This window comes from Pan paniscus, chromosome 3 (genome assembly GCF_029289425.2).
Source record: "Pan paniscus chromosome 3, NHGRI_mPanPan1-v2.0_pri, whole genome shotgun sequence".
NCBI lineage: Eukaryota > Metazoa > Chordata > Mammalia > Primates > Hominidae > Pan > Pan paniscus.
In genome coordinates this window covers 172,409,101-172,426,930 of record NC_073252.2, presented here as the reverse complement: position 1 = coordinate 172,426,930, position 17,830 = coordinate 172,409,101, and the positions used below count along the sequence as shown (strand labels likewise).

Sequence of the window (17,830 nt, the reverse complement as noted above, 5' to 3'; positions counted from 1 at the left end):
TGGGAGAACCACCAGCGACTTGGTTTTCCTCTGCTGCTGTGTTACAAGTGAGGATAGCAATGACAACACCATTCCAGGGTCAGCATTCGACTCAAAGTAGACATGCAGTATGAGAGCAAAATATACCTTTGTTTCTTCAAGCCAGTGAAATTTTGTGGTTGTTTGCTACTTGCATTGTATCCTAGCTTGAATCCTCCCTATGACAAACCCCTCATGTCACTGGAGGGGTAGATACGGAGAAATCTCATGGTTAGGCAAGCTCCCTGAACATGACTGCTTCTCAGAGCCAAAGTGACTTGATTCTGTGTTTAATAACCAAGATGACTGACAGCAATAAAATCCAATTTTATATATATATATATATTCTTATTTGAGATGCAAGAGGCAGGCTTTCTCTATTTCTAATGATAATTTTGCAAAAAAGAAAAACTGCATAATTTCTTGGGGAAAAAAAGTGTAAGAAATCTACAGAACATATGGTGCTTATATTCCTTTTCCTAAATTATAAAACTTTTTTTAGAATGAAAAAGACTAGTCCTTGCAATAACCTAGCTTGTGTACTCTATTGATCATTTATCAAGCTGATCTCTTCCTGGATTGTTACATGGCAAGTAAACAACAGCCTCCTGTCTCCTGGCTCATAAACAACTTTAGTATATTTAATACTCCTGGGGGACATACATGGTATTTCGTAGGATAAAATATTTCTCTTATCTTAATAGTTTTGCTTCGCTTGGGCAACTAGTTTGTTTTCATCTAGTAAATATAATGACCATTTCTTTTCATACGTTGTCTACTAGGAAGTTGACTGTCAGATTTTAGGATCAAAGCTAGCAAATATGGAGGATCTTACAGTATGTATTTTGTGCGCTGACATTACTCTTAAATATCAGATGAAATTTATAGAGCCTGGAATTTTAAGATACAGAGAGGAATTCCAATTTACATTGTTTACAGTTGTTGATTTGCAGTGGTATCTTAAATGGAAGCAGCCTAATAACTAGGTGATATAGAATAGTAGTTAAGTTCATAAGCTCTGGAACCATATGAGTTATATTCAAATCCTAGTTTTGCAACTTGGTAGCAATGTGGCCTTAAGCAAGTTATTTCACTGCAACTGTTTCCTCATCTTTAAAATAAGGATGATTCCCTCTATTGTTGTGGGGATTAAGTGTTACCATATGGACACTACTGTATGAAGAGCATTTCCTGGAATATTAGTTAATATAATTATTTCTCTAATAATAAATGGCCAGTGATTACAAGTCAATACACAGGAGTCAACCCAACTGAGAGCCTTTACCATAAAGAACCTTGTGCTGCATCCTAGAGATACAAAAATGCATAAGGTCTGGCCTTTGTCTTAGCTCATGGAATGTAACAGCCTAAAAGCAGAAGATACATAAGTGGATAATGTCAGTACAGTGAGACAAAATCAATGATACAATGGAGTTATTTGGTATTTGCTATCAATACATATTTTGTTAACATATTAGGATAGACATCTCATCTTCAAATCTTCATGGACATACTAATTTTTGCATCCTTCTAATCAAAGTTTTTGGAAAGTGGAAAGCACTTAAAACTTGCAGGATAGAGTAATTAACTGATGGTGGGGCATTCAAGTGGTGCTAGCCAGCAGACATCTTACAGGATCTACCACAAAAATAAATATAATTATTGTTGTAATGAGTAACCTTTGAAAAAAGTGGAAGTGGGATGCTGAGATGCATTATTCTGGCCTGGGCATTTGAAGATAGTTTCCCTGAAGAAGTAGCTTACAAGCTGAGACCTACAGGATGAACAGCAGTTACCCAAAGAAGGAGGGTTCCAGTCCAAAGTAATAGCAAAAAAAAAAAAAAAAAGTAAATACAAAGCAGCTGAGGCAGAGTGGAGCTTGTCAATTGCTTTCAGGTTTCAAAAACTAAAAGAAGGGAAATATAGCTACTACATAATAAGCAATTAAGAAACTGGCATAAGGTGGTAATTATCCCTTCCACAGGGAGGTCTTCCCTGGCCACTGCCATCTAACATAGCCTCCTTCTCCCAGTCTTTCATATCGTTACCCTCCCAAATTTTCTTTACAACACTTCTTTTAAATTATCTTATGTATGTGTTTGCTTTTATTGTATGTTTTTCTAACTTGAGTATAAGCTCCATTAATAATAGAGCTTGTCTGTCTTTCTCATCTCTATACCTGTAACACCTAACAACAGAACTTGGGTTCATCATCGTCATTCAGTAAATGTTGAATAAAAAACAAAAATGAAAGCTAGTCTTTATGTGAAGGGTTAATATGAATTATTATGAAGGGCTAATTTTGAAGGGCTTCATACCCCATAAAACAGATTTTGAACATTAAATTAACAGAAAGCAAATGAAGAACTGTAAGCCTAAAGCAATGCAATCAGATTTGCATTTAAAAATCACTAACTGTTGTGTCAAGGATAGCGCTGAGGGACTAGGACACACTGTGGCTTCAATCAGTGTGATGGCAGTATAAGGAAGGACAGAAATTGATAAACTTGAGAAATGGAAAGAAAACATAATTAACAGGGCTGAATCTTTGAAAAGAGAGAGTGAGAAGCCTCCTAGATTTGGGGGTGAACAACTGCAGAGTGGAGTCTCTTAATGAGAAGAGAGGGGAGCTGTGCATATTTGCTGTTGTTTTTTTGTTTGTTTGTTTGTTTTGGTGGGGGAGGTGGTAGTCTGGTAGAGATTCTTGACTCCTTTTTAGTCAAATTCAGTTTGAGGAGTGGGAGACAGTCAGAGTGCCATGAAGGAAGAACCTGGATAAAGGGGGCTTTAGTCAGGAAATAGAGATTTGGGGATCATGAGCACAGAAGAGGAACTGAATCCATAGGGATAGATACGATGGATTAATGAGTCGTGTCCCAATGAGAATAGAAAAGGGCCCAGGCCATCTCCCTAAGCAGCTCAGGAAAAGAAAGAGAATCCACAAAACCGATGGGGTGGAGTGGAGGGAGGGAAACCCAGAGAACACAGGTCACAGAAGCCATGGAAAGAGCACCCCCTGAGAAGGAAGCTTTCTTCTGCAGGATGGCTTGGGAGTGGTTTCCGGGACAAAGGTCCCCTGACCAGTGCACCTCATTAGTAAACCTTTAGATTTTATTTCCATAGACACTTGTATTCAGAGAGTTATACCGAGGAGGGATTCTTCCAGAATATAGAACTAGGATTCCAGTGGACAATGGGTCTTTTGGGAAGGTGGTCAAGATTGGAATGATACTGCCCAAAAGGGAGACATACAGGAGGGGGAGCAAAGAAGGTAATGACTCTGAATCCATGGGGAGTGTGCTGTGTGTCATGAGTGTGTTGTGAATGCATTGAAGTAAGAACTGCTGTCTTTATTTTAAAGTTACTAGCCCCAAAGTTCCAAACTTCCCACGTCCTGTGTTTGCTGTACTTGGCGGGGAAGCTAGAATGGAGGAGGAGAAACAGACTTGAAATTGGTGAAGGGGGTCGAAGAGATGATGAGGAAAGTAGGCCTTTAGGCTCAATGCTTTTAAGCTGTTAACAATTAGCAGAACCCTGACAGGCACAAATGATGTTTCCACATATTTGTTGTCACTGAAAACACTCGTTGAATTAATTTGGAAATTATATTTCTGATGTAATTTCTGTGGTTCATGTCATTATGGATTCAGGATGCTCAAGAATGCACACATACTTTATGAGTCATATTCGTTCAGGAATAATGTGGCTTGAGACAGCATCTTTGAAAGCCATATTACTTGTTCCAGGACTGTATATATTTGGAAGCAGCCAGAAATTTCTGGCCGAATTACAGAATTTATGAGATTTAAATCTATACTTGCAAACAGATGGACATTTGATACAGCACTGGAATAAAGTGAGATGCACTGCTCTTTGCCCAGTGGAGATGATTCTGATCAGTAGAAGTCACACTTAAAATGCAGGAGGAGATGCAGTGTGCTTCCCTGTTGAAATGCTTCATATGTAAGTTGACACCCTTCCGAGTGTCAAGAAATAAACTCTTTCAAAAAGAAAATCAACCCAATTGAAGGTATTAAGAAAGCATTGCTCCAGAAAGTGAATCTCCATATGTCATCTATGATTCAGTTTCTCCCCCGACGCCTGTAGTTTACCATTTAATGCCTTCATTTATCTGTCCATTCACTCAGCAGATATGTACATGTGACAAACGCTGATGTGATGGTGATCAAAACAGAGATGTCATCTGCCCTCAAAGAGTTCACATTACAAACAGGAAAAAAAAAAGAAAAAAAAAAAAACAAGGAATAACAATTCCAATGCAATGTGTTAGGGTAACACAGCAAGTTAGCACAGGTACCATGAGATTCTGAACCAGATTTGGGCAAAGTCTAGCCTGAGACCTGAAGAACCTGCTGGGAAAGATAGGAAAGAGCTTTTTCCTTACTTTATTTACCACTCCTGCCACCCTAACTTTCCCCCAAATGTTGAACCACTTATCCTTTAAAACTACTATCTAAATCTGTTCAAAATTCCCACAGGCTAACGTTTCATAAAAATAGCTGCACTAAATATTGAAGATGAAAGAGGAAAGAATACAGAAGATATAAACAGCACAAAGACAGGCAAGTTCTCAAAATGTAGGGTGTTGATCCTTAAGATAATTATGCAATGGGTCCAAAGAAGTAGGGCAAATTAGTTTGAACCCAGCCTGACATTCTGTTCTCCCAGATCCACATCTTCTTGGAAGTAAGGATATTTATTTTTATAGCAAGGAAACAGACTTGTAGCTAATTGTCCATTTCCAATGAAAGATGGAAAAACATCTTACCTTTCATAAATATAAGTATCTCTCATTTTTATTTCTAATACTTGGCAAATGACAGCATTTTACACATCTAATTGGCTATATAAAGTATGAAACAAAATGAATTATCTCATGCTCACTCCACAAAAGGTATGTTTTTGCTGACATTGCTTGCAAGATATGCTTCCTTAACTCTGGAATATATGCACATGTATACAATAAGAGCAGAAACTAATACTCAAGCAAATTTTCAACCTTGAGCAATGGACATATACACAGATATGAGTTCAGCTACAGCCTCAAATCACTGCCCAATTAAACTGAGTATGAAAACAGTTGCTTAAAGGTTACTGAATTACTTTTTCTAAGGGACTTAGGTCTGTATAAGTCTATTTCTAGAAAATACGGACGTAGCTTTTCTTTTTACTCTTCTCTTCCTGTCTCTTCCCTTTGTGTTCATTTTTAAAGTTGTCTGTTTTTTCCACTCTTTTTCTTGTTCTTCCCTTCCCTTTTCTACCTTTGAGGTGACAAGACACAGTGAGACCTGTAGGGCCATAGCTGAGCAGGTGTCAGAATCAAGGAGGCTGGCTGGGTCTGGTGGAACCAGAGTCAAGGATGCTGCCAGATTGCCAGATCCTATGGAGCAGGATAAATAGTTAGTTAGGACCAAGGCCAGTGGGGCCATTGGGGGATGGGACCAGGAGCAAGGAGCCAAATGGGGCCAATGGTGGCCAAATAGAAGCCTCCAGCCATAATCCTCCCAAGAGGAAGGCCAAATGCAACAACAATCTGCACACAAAAAGCACCTTCATAAGTACCAAAAATGAGGTGAATGATCACAGTATCTGGTTCTACCATTATATTAAGGTGCTGAGGCTGAAAATATGGTTGGCAGAATTGAGATGTTAGTCACATACACGGTGAATGATCAAGTACATGTTGAGGATAATGGGAGTCAAGTTTTCCACTTTTAGAGAAAAATTTTGCATATATAGAAAGGGTATAGGCTAAAGGGAACCCTGTGGTGTTGAGTTAGATATAGAGATGTAATGTAAGCTCATGTTTGATGGATAGATGGATAGATAGAGATGATACAGAAATTTACACAGGTGCTACATTTTATGTGTGTGTGTGAATATATGTGTGTGTGTGTGTGATTGCTAGCTCTGTCCACTATGAGAGCCTAGAAACGATACCACTTAGGGAGATGTGAATACACCCAGTGCCCAGATCTTGGTTTCTAAAAACCACTCTTCACTACAGAAGAGTTCCTGAGAGAAAGGGCTGACTCAAAAACAAGAACAGGAAAAGTACAAGATGAATCTGGAGTATCTTGTGCCAGAAAGTGAGGAAATGCTCAAATAATGAGGGCTACTTGTCAAACGGATATATGTGCTAACATCTAGGGGCTTCTAATGGCCCAATCCAGAATAATGTGAGCATCAAAATAAATAATGATGTTAATGTATTACATCACTTGGAAGAAAATAGTTATCCATAAGTTTATACACATATAAATAAACAAATGAATAAACAGATAAATGTAGAAGACAGGAATTTTTCTTACAGTAGAATGCTAATTGATAAATGTAGATGAATAAGGAAATTAGAAAATCACCACTGAGTAACCATCATTGTAATAATTGCTTCAGGCAAAAATCATCAACGAATGTTAAATCTAGTGTGTGAAGATTTAAAGAGTAACAGAATACTTATATAGCTTCAAAATATTCCATGCATGGGAAGATTAGCAATTTTATAATAGAGCAACCTAGCAGACATTACCTTAATCAATTGATCAACATTGTGTGCCTCCTGATATGATGCACTGTGGAGAACAGGGAATCACTGGTTGGGAATTCCTACTAAAAATCCATCATCTGAATGTAAATGAGGAAATATCAGGCAAACTTTAGAAAATAACTGGCCTGTACTCATCAAAAGTAACAATGCCACAAAAAAGCAAGGAGAGACAGATAATGTCCCACACTGAAAACTAAAGAGATATGGCAACAAAATGCAGCACATGATCCTGGATTAAATCCTGAGCTGGAAAACAAATAACAAAAAAAGTCTGTTTTTTAAATTAAAAAGGGCATTCTTGAGACAATTGGTGAAATGGGAGGGATTTAAGGATTAGGTGGTAGGATTTTATCAATGTTATAAATGTCAAATTTTTGATTTTGTTGAGTGTATGGTGTTGTGTCTACAAATTACACTCAAATAGTTTGAGGGAATATATATATGTGTATATATATATACACACACACATACACACACAACAATAAATGTAGTTAAATATTAACAACTGGAGAAGCTGATAGTCCTTATTACTATTTTTTTTTTTTTTTTTGAGACAGAATTCTACTCTTTTGCCCTGGCTGGAGTGAAGTGGCATGATCTCGGCTCACTGCAACCTCTGCCCCCTGGGTTCAAGCGATTCTCCTGCCTCAGCCTCCCAAGTAGCTGGGATTATAGGCGCCCGCCACCACACCTGGCTAATTTTTGTATTTTTAAAACAGATGGAGTTTCACAATGTTGGCTAGGCTGGTCTCGAACTCTTGACCTCAGGTGATCCACCCGCCTTGGCATACCAAAGTTCTAGGATTACAGGCGTGAGCCACTGAGCCTGACCTCTTTGCACTATTCTTATAACATGTCTTTATAAAAGTCAAAAATATTTCAAAATAGATAGCAAATAACCATACATTATTTATAAATGCAATGAAAGAAAAATATCTTAACAGAATTAATAAATACAATTTTAATTTTTTTTAAAAAATTGATGAAAATATGGAACTAAAAAGCCAACAGCATTATCTATATTTCAATGTTCATACTTTTCAAGCAGTATACTGTTCTGAAGGTAAAATTATATTTCAATTATGTTTTCTTTCATCGTGTTTGGGCTATTGCCTAAATTTGAAAAAAATTAACAAAATGCTCATAATACATAAAATTTATAAAAATAACTAAGGAAACTTCAAGAAAAAATTGTCATTTTCTTTATTTTTTAAAACTTATGTATAAATGACATAATTCAGAATCAGAAAAACTCAGTTTTGTTCTCAAAGGAAGTAACAATATAAGTGAATTTGCTTGCTTTCTCTTTCTCTCTTGGCTAGGTTTCATATGTCAAAGCTATTGATATTTGGATGGCAGTATGCCTCCTTTTTGTGTTTTCAGCACTTCTGGAGTATGCAGCTGTAAATTTTGTATCAAGACAACACAAAGAACTTCTGAGATTTCGACGAAAGAGAAAGAATAAGGTAAGTGATTAAATGTATTGGGTTTGGCAGAATCCAGTTTTCACTCGAAAGTGAATTTGTTGTATTTAATAGAGATGAAAAGAGAGGCAATTGGGACTGGGGATGAAATGATATAATATTCCTTTCATTTTTTTCCAATCCAAACTAAAAGTGTCAAAAATAGCTTTAGGGAGAAAATGATGACACCTAGCTCTACTTTAAACAGCATATCCGATGACATGGGACCTATATCAAGTTCTTTTTAATGTGCTTCCTGGAACGACACTTTTTAAATTTTAATTAATGAATTATGTCATTTCTTACTTGCAATGTTAGAGCATTTCTAATAGTTTCACTTGATATAAGTCATCAAATGTAATTATTAATGTTCCTTTATCAGAGCTAATTCATTTCATTATTTCCATCAAATATTACTTATTTACTAATACCGTGATGATAAATACATGCAAATCTCTGTGGTCTCTTCTTGATGCATATTGTCATGAGCTAAAGACATTTCTTTTGAAACCCTGTGGGAAACACAATAAAGTGCTTTTGTTGCCTGGCTACTATCTGATAAGTGATGAAACCAGGAGGAAACTTAGAACATCATGAAGACACCATAGGAAGTTGCAGAAGTAAACCCCTAATTGGATTTGGATGCCCTAAATGAAGTTCTTCCTCTATGCAGAACTGTAATGGCATCTTCCTTGACATGCATGTGGTTTTGACCAATCCCCTTTCTTTTTTTATAAGAGAGAGCCTCTATCAACCTCAGATCCATGCATTTACTTCTAATGTGAATGTGCCAACAGACATTTTAAAAGCAAATGGTCTTTTAAAGCAATGGACAATAATGTCAAAATTTTGTGTAATTGTGGCAAGGATCCAATATCCTGGCATATTTAAGTCAAAAGATAAACCTTAATGATAACAGTCTAGTTCACATAGTGTGCATTTTTAAGTATTTAAAGGTTTCAATTTTTTAAGGATTCTTTATAAATTATACTGCAATTTATGTATTGATTAAACTTCTTTAAAAAGCACTAAGCTTTGACCTCTCAGTGCTTGAGTCTACTTAGTATTAAACATATTCTAAAGCAGTAACTTTACTTATCATTTCTAATTGGCCTTCCCAAAAGCATCACTGCTCCAATAAACACACAATTAACAGCAGCGTGGAAAGAACATCAGCATTCAGCATCGGGAGATTTAGTAATACATGAACAAAAAACAGGCTAAGACTTGCATTTAATTAAATTTTTATGAAAACAGAAGCATATCTTTTGTACACTGAAACATATTGTGATGGGGAGATTAACTTTATCTTCTTCCCTCACCTCACCCTGGTCTACTGGTCTGTTACATTTCTCATTTCTCCTCATTCCGCCTTTATCTCTTTTTCTTCCTCTTCTCTCTCCCTCTCCACCGCCTACTTTCTCATCTTTTCTTTCATGATAACTGGCACCGGTTGAACAATGACAGTACAAATGCTGTATCACAGGGATGACGCTCTGGTCTTTCTTCGTTATTAGTAACTGATAAAGACCACTTTCGCTTCTAGTATCATTAATTAGAAGTAAAGCAATACGCATGTTCCCTATCATTATGATTTGCTTTTCGTCATTTTGATTTTCCATTTCTTTACCTTTTTCTTTCTCCTTATACAATTTAGAATGTATCAAGCATGTCCTGTAAATTCTAGAAAAGAGAAGTATTGTGCATCCGGTGTCCAAATGGGTAAACTGTGAAAGCTCAGACATATCCTACATCCACCACACATCCAGTAATCATAATATCCAGTAGAAAAAGTATTAGACAACAAGTTTAGATGCTCAATTCTGGTTCCTTCTTTTAAAAAATTATTTTTACCAAAGTGCCTCTTTATTCAGTTTTACCACATGTAAAAGTGAAATTAAAATATTTGATGCTCCTTCCTCTTTAGCTCATAGAAAGAGGGAAACATTCATTTTCTCCGGTGATTGGTACCCTGGGAAAATGCAGAAATGCAAAAACAATCATATCTTATTATTTTCTGATAACTACTTGATATATTCAGGGAGCAAATGTAATTAAACATAATTATGATTTAATGAAGAAAAAAGTTTTTTTAAGTTCAGTTTTGTATGTTGGGGTAGATACTTTGCATATGTGAAAATCTATTAATTGCTATATATGTCTGTTCAAATGGTATATACAATTACAACCAATTGTGTAATTATATTTAATCATATATGAATTGATTCTCTGGTTTCTCAATTCCTCTTGGTCCACTTTACCTTCCCACAGACAGAAGCTTTTGCATTGGAGAAGTTTTACCGTTTCTCAGATATGGTAAATTGACTTTCTTAACTCTAAATAGAGGAATGTGGTCATCAGTAAAAAGCAGACAGCATATTCTGCACTACCAAGGCAGTGTTTGGTGGGGAAACACAGCCCCTTTTGTATTGAAAGCTGAGCAAATATCATCCCCCTTCAGCTAAGAAGGGTATTTTCTTTTTCTAAAAACTTTATTCTTGTCTTCTCTCATCAATAAAAGGATATTTAAATATTACCCTTCATTTTATTAACAAAGATATTTGATTGGTCAAAATGATTTAAAAATATATGTTAAAGGGAAATATCACATATATCTTGTAATAATCACAAGAGAAGAAACACTCAGATGCTTGCATAAAATTAGTTGAAAATAAATGGAAAATTTATTTATACAAACAAATTCTAAAAGCAACTGCACAAGAGACCTCAAAATAAGGCAACAAAATGCTTCGTGCCTTCTGTGTATCTTTAGAATCCATTCTAAATGTTAAAATATGTTGAGGTTACTTATAGCAAGTGAACAATTTAGTTTTGATAGCAGCATCCTTTGAAATTATCAAATAAAAAGAGGTCACAAAGACACATGTCCAAGTATAATGACTAAATATTAGGAAAGCAATCTAAAATAGATAGTTTGGGTCTGTACGTGGTTTAACTTGGGGGTTCATAATTTAGTATGCAATAATTAAACAGAAATCTACTGAAGCCAAGAATTTAGCCTGAGAAGTCACACACAAATAGTTCTGTCTACTAAACTTAATTTCTGGGGTAAACTATATTTAAAAGTAGCTCCCCAAATGATTCTATTGTACACTGCAGGTAAGCATCTCTGCAAGAGACATAATGTTAAATAATTCTTGCAATAATCTCAACCTCATAACAGATTGTCTACACCTGGTATTATTTTAAAGTACTTGCTAAGTTCTCTTATAATATCTAATCACTCAGCCATTGTCCTTTGCAACTAAAGTTTACATCTTATTTCCCAGCATCCATTTCTCCCTTTGTTTTTCATCCCTGAAAGATAATTTCACATGATCCACTTGCTTTTACTTGATTATCTTAACAGTAAATTTTTCATTGCATGGAAATTACATAATTAGATATAGTGTTTGCAATATATATTTATAGATACAAGTAGGTATTAGACTATACAGTAGACTCTCTAATCTTTCTCTGGGAGACCAACATAATTATATCTCCAGTAACTAAACAGTTAATGTTTATAGAAACTATAGAGTGAAAGGTACCTATTTAATTAAATATTACTTTATGAAAACTCTAATGAAAAAACAGGCTTATCTTATGGGAAGTCAATAAATTCTTATTTTTATAGAAGAAACAATAATATAACACAGATATATTCATAAGAAAGTTTATACATCCCATTTGTTTTTAAAATATTTCAAGCATTGGGCAAATTTGGGGGTGGTTGTTTTCTTTGACTTGTTGAAAACTATTTCCCTAAACTAACAATGCTCTGGGCTGATCAAATTTGTCATTTAAAACTATGTATTTTGCTTAGAAACAGTCTGAGTAATCTAAATTTTGAAATAAACAGAATCAAAATGAGTCTCAATGTTGGTACTATGCCCTTTATTGTCATGAGTACTGATTTACATGAATTTTCTTCAGTACTCTAATTTGGCAGAACAGGCAAAGTAAATAAAATAGTCTCACTGTAGAAAGTTTGTCACAACAGGGGACCTTACATTAATGCAATTATTATTCCTAGGAAAGTTTTAACTAGGCTCAGCATTGGCTTAGGCATTGTATACCGCTTTTTTAAACTTATTTTTTCCTCTGTGAAGGTACCAGAGAATCCTGCATCTATTGTGAAAGAACACAAGTTTGCTCTTGTATCCAGATTTCCCCACCCCACACTGTCCCAGCCTGCTGTGTGCTGATTACGCACTGCACCATGTCATGGATGCTATCTCCAGTGCTGTGTGTGTGTGCGTGTGTGTGTCTGTATGCATGATATGGAAGCATTTTGGTTAGAGTCGCTATTCCCATGTATGGTATCATTACTTTAGTCTTGGAGGCTTAAAAAGACATGCCAAGGTATTTCCGAACATGTTATTTGTTGAGAGATATGGATGAAATGGGATTGCTTTAATGCATTTCATGTAGCTTCCTCCACAATGCAATGTAATAGTGCAATGGTTTGCTGCAAGAAAACATATGCACACAGTATTCTAGTGCCTGTTTCCCTACTGATGATTATTTATTAATTATTATTTATATATGCAAATGAAATAGGAATGGATCATTAGTTCTAGATTTAAGAAATCCTAACCAAGTTTATGTTTTGCTAGGCACAATGGTTATCTTTTGGAAAAATAAAGATATCATTGACTGCATTTTGACCATCTGTACACAAACTTTATTTTATTTGCTTATGTTTTTATATGCTGTCTTACTTTAAAAATAATTCATGATAGCTTCTAAGGATAATAAATAATTGATTTTCTGCCCTGTGCATTTGTCAAGTCTATAGTCTAAGGATAAACACAAACGTACGTATATACTGTTCTGATGAACGTGAGAAGGATTCACGGTTGAAAGCCATATGGCATCCATATACACTAATTATTCAATAATCTTTCCATTCCAGGTCAGCTTATGCTATTCTAGAGCTAAGATGTTCTTTAAATAGATAAAGTGTTTCCTACAAATGTCTTTCACGCATACCCGAAGAAAACTTATTTCCCAATAACTTAGATTCAAACAAAATTCTGTTTGAATGACTCTACTATCAGGAGTTGAAATCGCATCCTCTCAAATAAGACAAAAATTGCAAGACTTCAATTATTCCCTGTAAACAAATATTTAGATATTTAGTTTATGTTAAACGCAGCTATTTCTTATAGCTATATTCTCTGAAAATCTGTTCAGGAAAATAATACTTAATAAAATAATATAATCTCTGTTCAAATTTACATGCATTTTAGTGACTTCCATCTCAATGTTAATTAAAATAGAAATGCTGCTTTTTAACATATGATGTCTATTGTAATACCCTATGTCACTCCATAATTATAAGTTGGCAGTAAGTGAATCTAACATATTATGCTAGATATAGATATATAGATTTTTAAATAAATCATTCCATTGATTTCTTATCCATCCTCTATAATATTTCATCTAAAACATTCATCTTTTTAAATTTAAATTTTACCATTTATCAATCTCCAAACTATTTCTGAATCTAAGTTTAATATGCCAAGTGTATACTTGGCTAATTAATAGCTAATTCAGATGTCATCTATAATAAATGCAGGGTTCTCTTGGAGTGAACTTTCAAATAATTTTATATTAACGATTGACTTACAACAACAAAGTATTTTTTAAACCTCATCTATAATTGCATTATTTTAGACCTTCCATTTATAAATGATATAAAAATGTGTGTAGATATATGAAACTGAATATTTTATTTTAGACAGATATTTTAGAAAAACAATTTTAATTCATTCACATTTTTCATCTGTTCTTCATATTCTCAAAGGACAATGATTTTTCCCAACAAAATAAGTCATTGCTGTTTATTAGCAATTTAAAATAATCTACACATTTTGAAACCATATAAATAGAGATTAATAACAATTTAATTTTCCTTCGTTTTTTACATTCCTATTTGGTAATAAAGTTACAAAAAAGTATTTGGCAAAAAGACATTTGGAATAATCTATTTAATACTTTAATTAAATAAATATTAAATATTTATTGCCCCAATATTAAATAAACATTGCCCCAAAGGTACCTACTAAGGGAGAAACTTTAAGATGCAAATAATGTGTTTAATGCTGTTATATCTTACAGCAATTCACATAATCAATACTTCATGCTGTTCTAGATGCTTAATGTTTTGTTCACACTCAATGGCAATATTCATGCCTTCATCACTCTCACATCCACATAAGTTTTCTTTTTTCTGGTCTATTTTGAGGACTAAGAAGAAGATACAAAATTAGTCCTTGCCTCACACATGTGTTAATATACAGTATCATGTTTGGTGACAGAGATGAAGCAATTTTATTCAATGACTGTATGCACCCTTCTATTTTCTGTCTGTCTCTAATATTTCTAGCTATAACTTGCACTTTATATGAATCAGTGCTTGGCATAATAATTGAAATAAAATGAAAAGAGACATACAAAGTCTCACAGTATGATATAGAAGCATAATGACCAAAATTTTTTTTTTGTCAGTTTTAAATTTACGGAAAAAAGATATTCCTGTAAAAAGAATTGTGCAGTAGCTAAATGGTTATCTCCATTCTTCATTGCCTACCATTCTAACTTGCTTGAAACATAGTAAGAAGGTTTACTTGTGGGTAAACTAAACTACTTCTTTAACTTTTTAATCAGCGATTTTGCCCACTTTCTATATTTTATGTTGTCAAGGGCCTTAATTTTATAACCACTAAATATTGGCTAACACATAACGTCTCTGAGTCAAAAGTTCTAGACTTATTTTTTATTCCTTGCTTTTTTGACATATAAGCCATGAGAATGTAAGCTGAAGCTATTTCCAGAAAATTAAATTATCTCAAAAAAAATTTGAGTGCTAATTATAATAAGGAATATCACTGCACATGTAAGCATACATAAACACAGGATAATTTATGACTGGGTAATGCAAAGCAGAGAAATTAGTAATAAAATATTTCAGTGCTTCTTCTAATTTAGTAATCTAATAATAATAATAAGCTGATAGAAAAGCTTCATCCATGCTTAACATTATTGTTTAGGTCATTAAAAAAAACCCTTGATGTTTTTAAGGTCCAGGGGCTCATGGTCTCTCTCATCCCCCGTCTTACTGCGAGAGCAGACAGGACCCTGTACAGGAGTCTGTTCCTTTCCTTCCCACAGAGTTGAGATCCTGTTTCTGAAAGGGGTCTGATATGACTCCTCATGCCTCATCTCACGGGCACATTCAAAATGATCTGCACTCTTTCATGGAACACATTTAAAACACAAAGACTCTTTGGTTCCATAAATTAGATTTGCAAGGAATTCTAGCAGTCACATGGCAAAACCCATGTATTGTAACAATAAGACAGTGAGGACTTGAGGGGTGAATGATCTTTTTACTTTTATGCTGTTGGTTAACCTTTTAGTGTAATAGTGCTCAAATGCAAGGCCACCTGGAGAACAGGTAACTGGGTAGGCCTATTTTACATAGTATTTTAGTGCTAGTTTGGTTACTCTGAGTTTAAAACATCTAATAGTAAAATGATTCAAGTTGTTATTCGTATTCTTTCCTATTGTGCTTTGTGCAATTTCTAGAATAATGTAATATTACACTCAAAATATGAATAATATAATAGCAGCAATTTGAGTGCTTTGTCCGGTGGTTTATATATTTTCTCTCACCCTAAAAGAACTGATAGGTAGTATAATAAATATTTTCCTGGAATAAGAAACCAAGAATCATAGAGTTAAGTAGCTAAATTAAGGCTATGCAGACTTTCCATGTCCTTGTCATGTCATCTTTAATAATTAAATGTTTTAATTGGCCATTCCAATATCTGTTTAAGCCTTTGCTCTCTGGGCAGATGGGATATGAGGTACTCTTCCTATGCTGTGCCCTTGGGCCATGTTGTGCATTTTGGGCTAAAATGTGTTCCTTTGTTCAGTGAGATCTATCTGAGAAGCCCAAGCTAATATAAAAATGCCTTGTTCCAAGCCCTTAATAGTATATTCAGCTATGGCTTTTGTTACAACGTAAACAAAACCCAAGATGGAATATCTGTGAATTTCAGGCAAAAGCCACTGAATCCTCCAGAAGCCAAGGGCAAGAACCCTAGGTATTTCATCTACAGCTATGTGTTAGCACTTGTCCATGGAAGATTCAAGCCAAAAGCAATTTTCATACAAGTTTTCTCTTGTTGATACTCAGGACAATCTCTCACCACATATGGTACTTTCCATTGGTAAACTAGATGGTCTGTTTTGCCTCCGTTGGAAGAGAGTCATGAGGTTCAGACCATTCTGGGTACTCAGCTGCAGGGTCCATCATTGGCCCATTGTCACACAGGATTTTTTTACATGGACATGGTACACTTCAGCAGAGTCACTTCCCTTGAGTTGGTCTTGAATACACTATTTTAATTTTGCCAGGGCACTTAGACTGGAATGCCTTTTTGACATCACCCATGATGGGGTAGGTATCTCAGTCCTAGATATAGACTGATGCCTTTCAGATTCCTTTGGTCTGGGCGGCTATTTCTAATCAGAACTCAAGAGAATGTCAGTAGCTGTCATTCATGTAGCTTATACCTGCTGACAGTGTCAGAGGATTTTCTAGTCTAGAATCCTAGCAGCCACCTTAGAGTGCCACTATTGAGCTTTTTCCAGAAACTCCAGTCTATGTGTGTTTTAGCAGCAGATACTTGCATAATCAGTGAATGTTAAGACCTCAGAGGGACCAGCCTGGCTACTGCATGCTTTAGATCTCTCACAGTCTGCTTTAGTTTCCCTTTGAAATTCAGTCTGGTTACTTTATACAGTGGGGCCAACAGAAATCCAAAATGTACCTGCCAAATTTTAACAGTGCCACAAGTTTTTTTTTTTTTTTTTTTTAATAATAGAAAGCAGAAGAAATAGCAGTTTGTCCCTTAATGTTTGTGACTTGTAGCTAATGTCCTCAGACAAGGTTATGCCTTGTAAATGGACTCATGGGGCTGGACCTTGCACCTTATCTGGATTAATTAGCCACCCGTACCTAGTCACAGGTGCCACTAGTTTCCAAACTCTTCCCTGACTTTCTGCTTGGTCAGGGAAACTATCACTTATTAAACAACTTACTTTTGACGATGATCTGGACCAAATTGTTTCTTATCCGGTTGTGACAACATACTGGAGAATTTAGGCTCCTTTAGGGATGGACAGTAAGATTATAATTGTGTCCACCTCACATGAAGACATGCTGTGTTTGACTTTTTTTTTTTTACCAGTGAGACTAAAAACAAAGCATCAGTCAAGTCTATCAAATCCAACCAGCCATCTCTGTCCTGAACTCTTGGATAGAGTTTTGCATCCAAAACTCTTGAATAGTTTTCACCACATCCAGCCAGCATGGTGGAGGCTGTTGGGAAACTTCTTTACTGAACCCAAATAGTCAGCAGTCAGCCTGTAGGATCCATCTAGCTTTGTCGTAGGCCAGACAGGCTATTCTAGAGAGAATTAATGAAAACTACCGCCCCTGCGCCATTCCCTTAATCAGAGCTGAGAGTTCCAGTAATCTTCCTAAAAAGGAAGACTTAGGCAATTCTAAGGGCTCCCATTTTATTACATCCAATTAAAACTGGGCTAAGGAATGACTTGCCCAGGACTAGGCTCAAGCCAGAGATGCCAAGATCCTTCATTTATGTATCACATCCTTTCCAATCATACATTTGGTTAAAGGCAGTGCCATCTACTGAGTATATCTTACTCTCTTTTCTCCTACCTACAGTTTTTAGTGTGACCA

The 17,830-nt window shown here is 35.3% G+C and overlaps 1 protein-coding gene across 4 annotated transcripts in view; it reads left to right on the top strand.

The window, feature by feature from the left end:
* The window catches only part of GLRA3 (glycine receptor alpha 3), a 182,694-nt gene that overhangs the window by 152,416 nt on the left and 12,448 nt on the right, over window positions 1-17,830 (top strand). For 3 of the 4 annotated variants that reach the window (XM_003823430.5, XM_055112014.2, XM_055112016.2), the window contains 2 exons: window positions 7,909-8,052; window positions 10,321-10,365. In XM_003823430.5, coding sequence (XP_003823478.1) covers window positions 7,909-8,052; window positions 10,321-10,365 — 189 coding nt within the window. The remainder of the gene's footprint in view (window positions 1-7,908; window positions 8,053-10,320; window positions 10,366-17,830) is intronic. The other variant, XM_003823429.5, reaches the window with a different exon arrangement.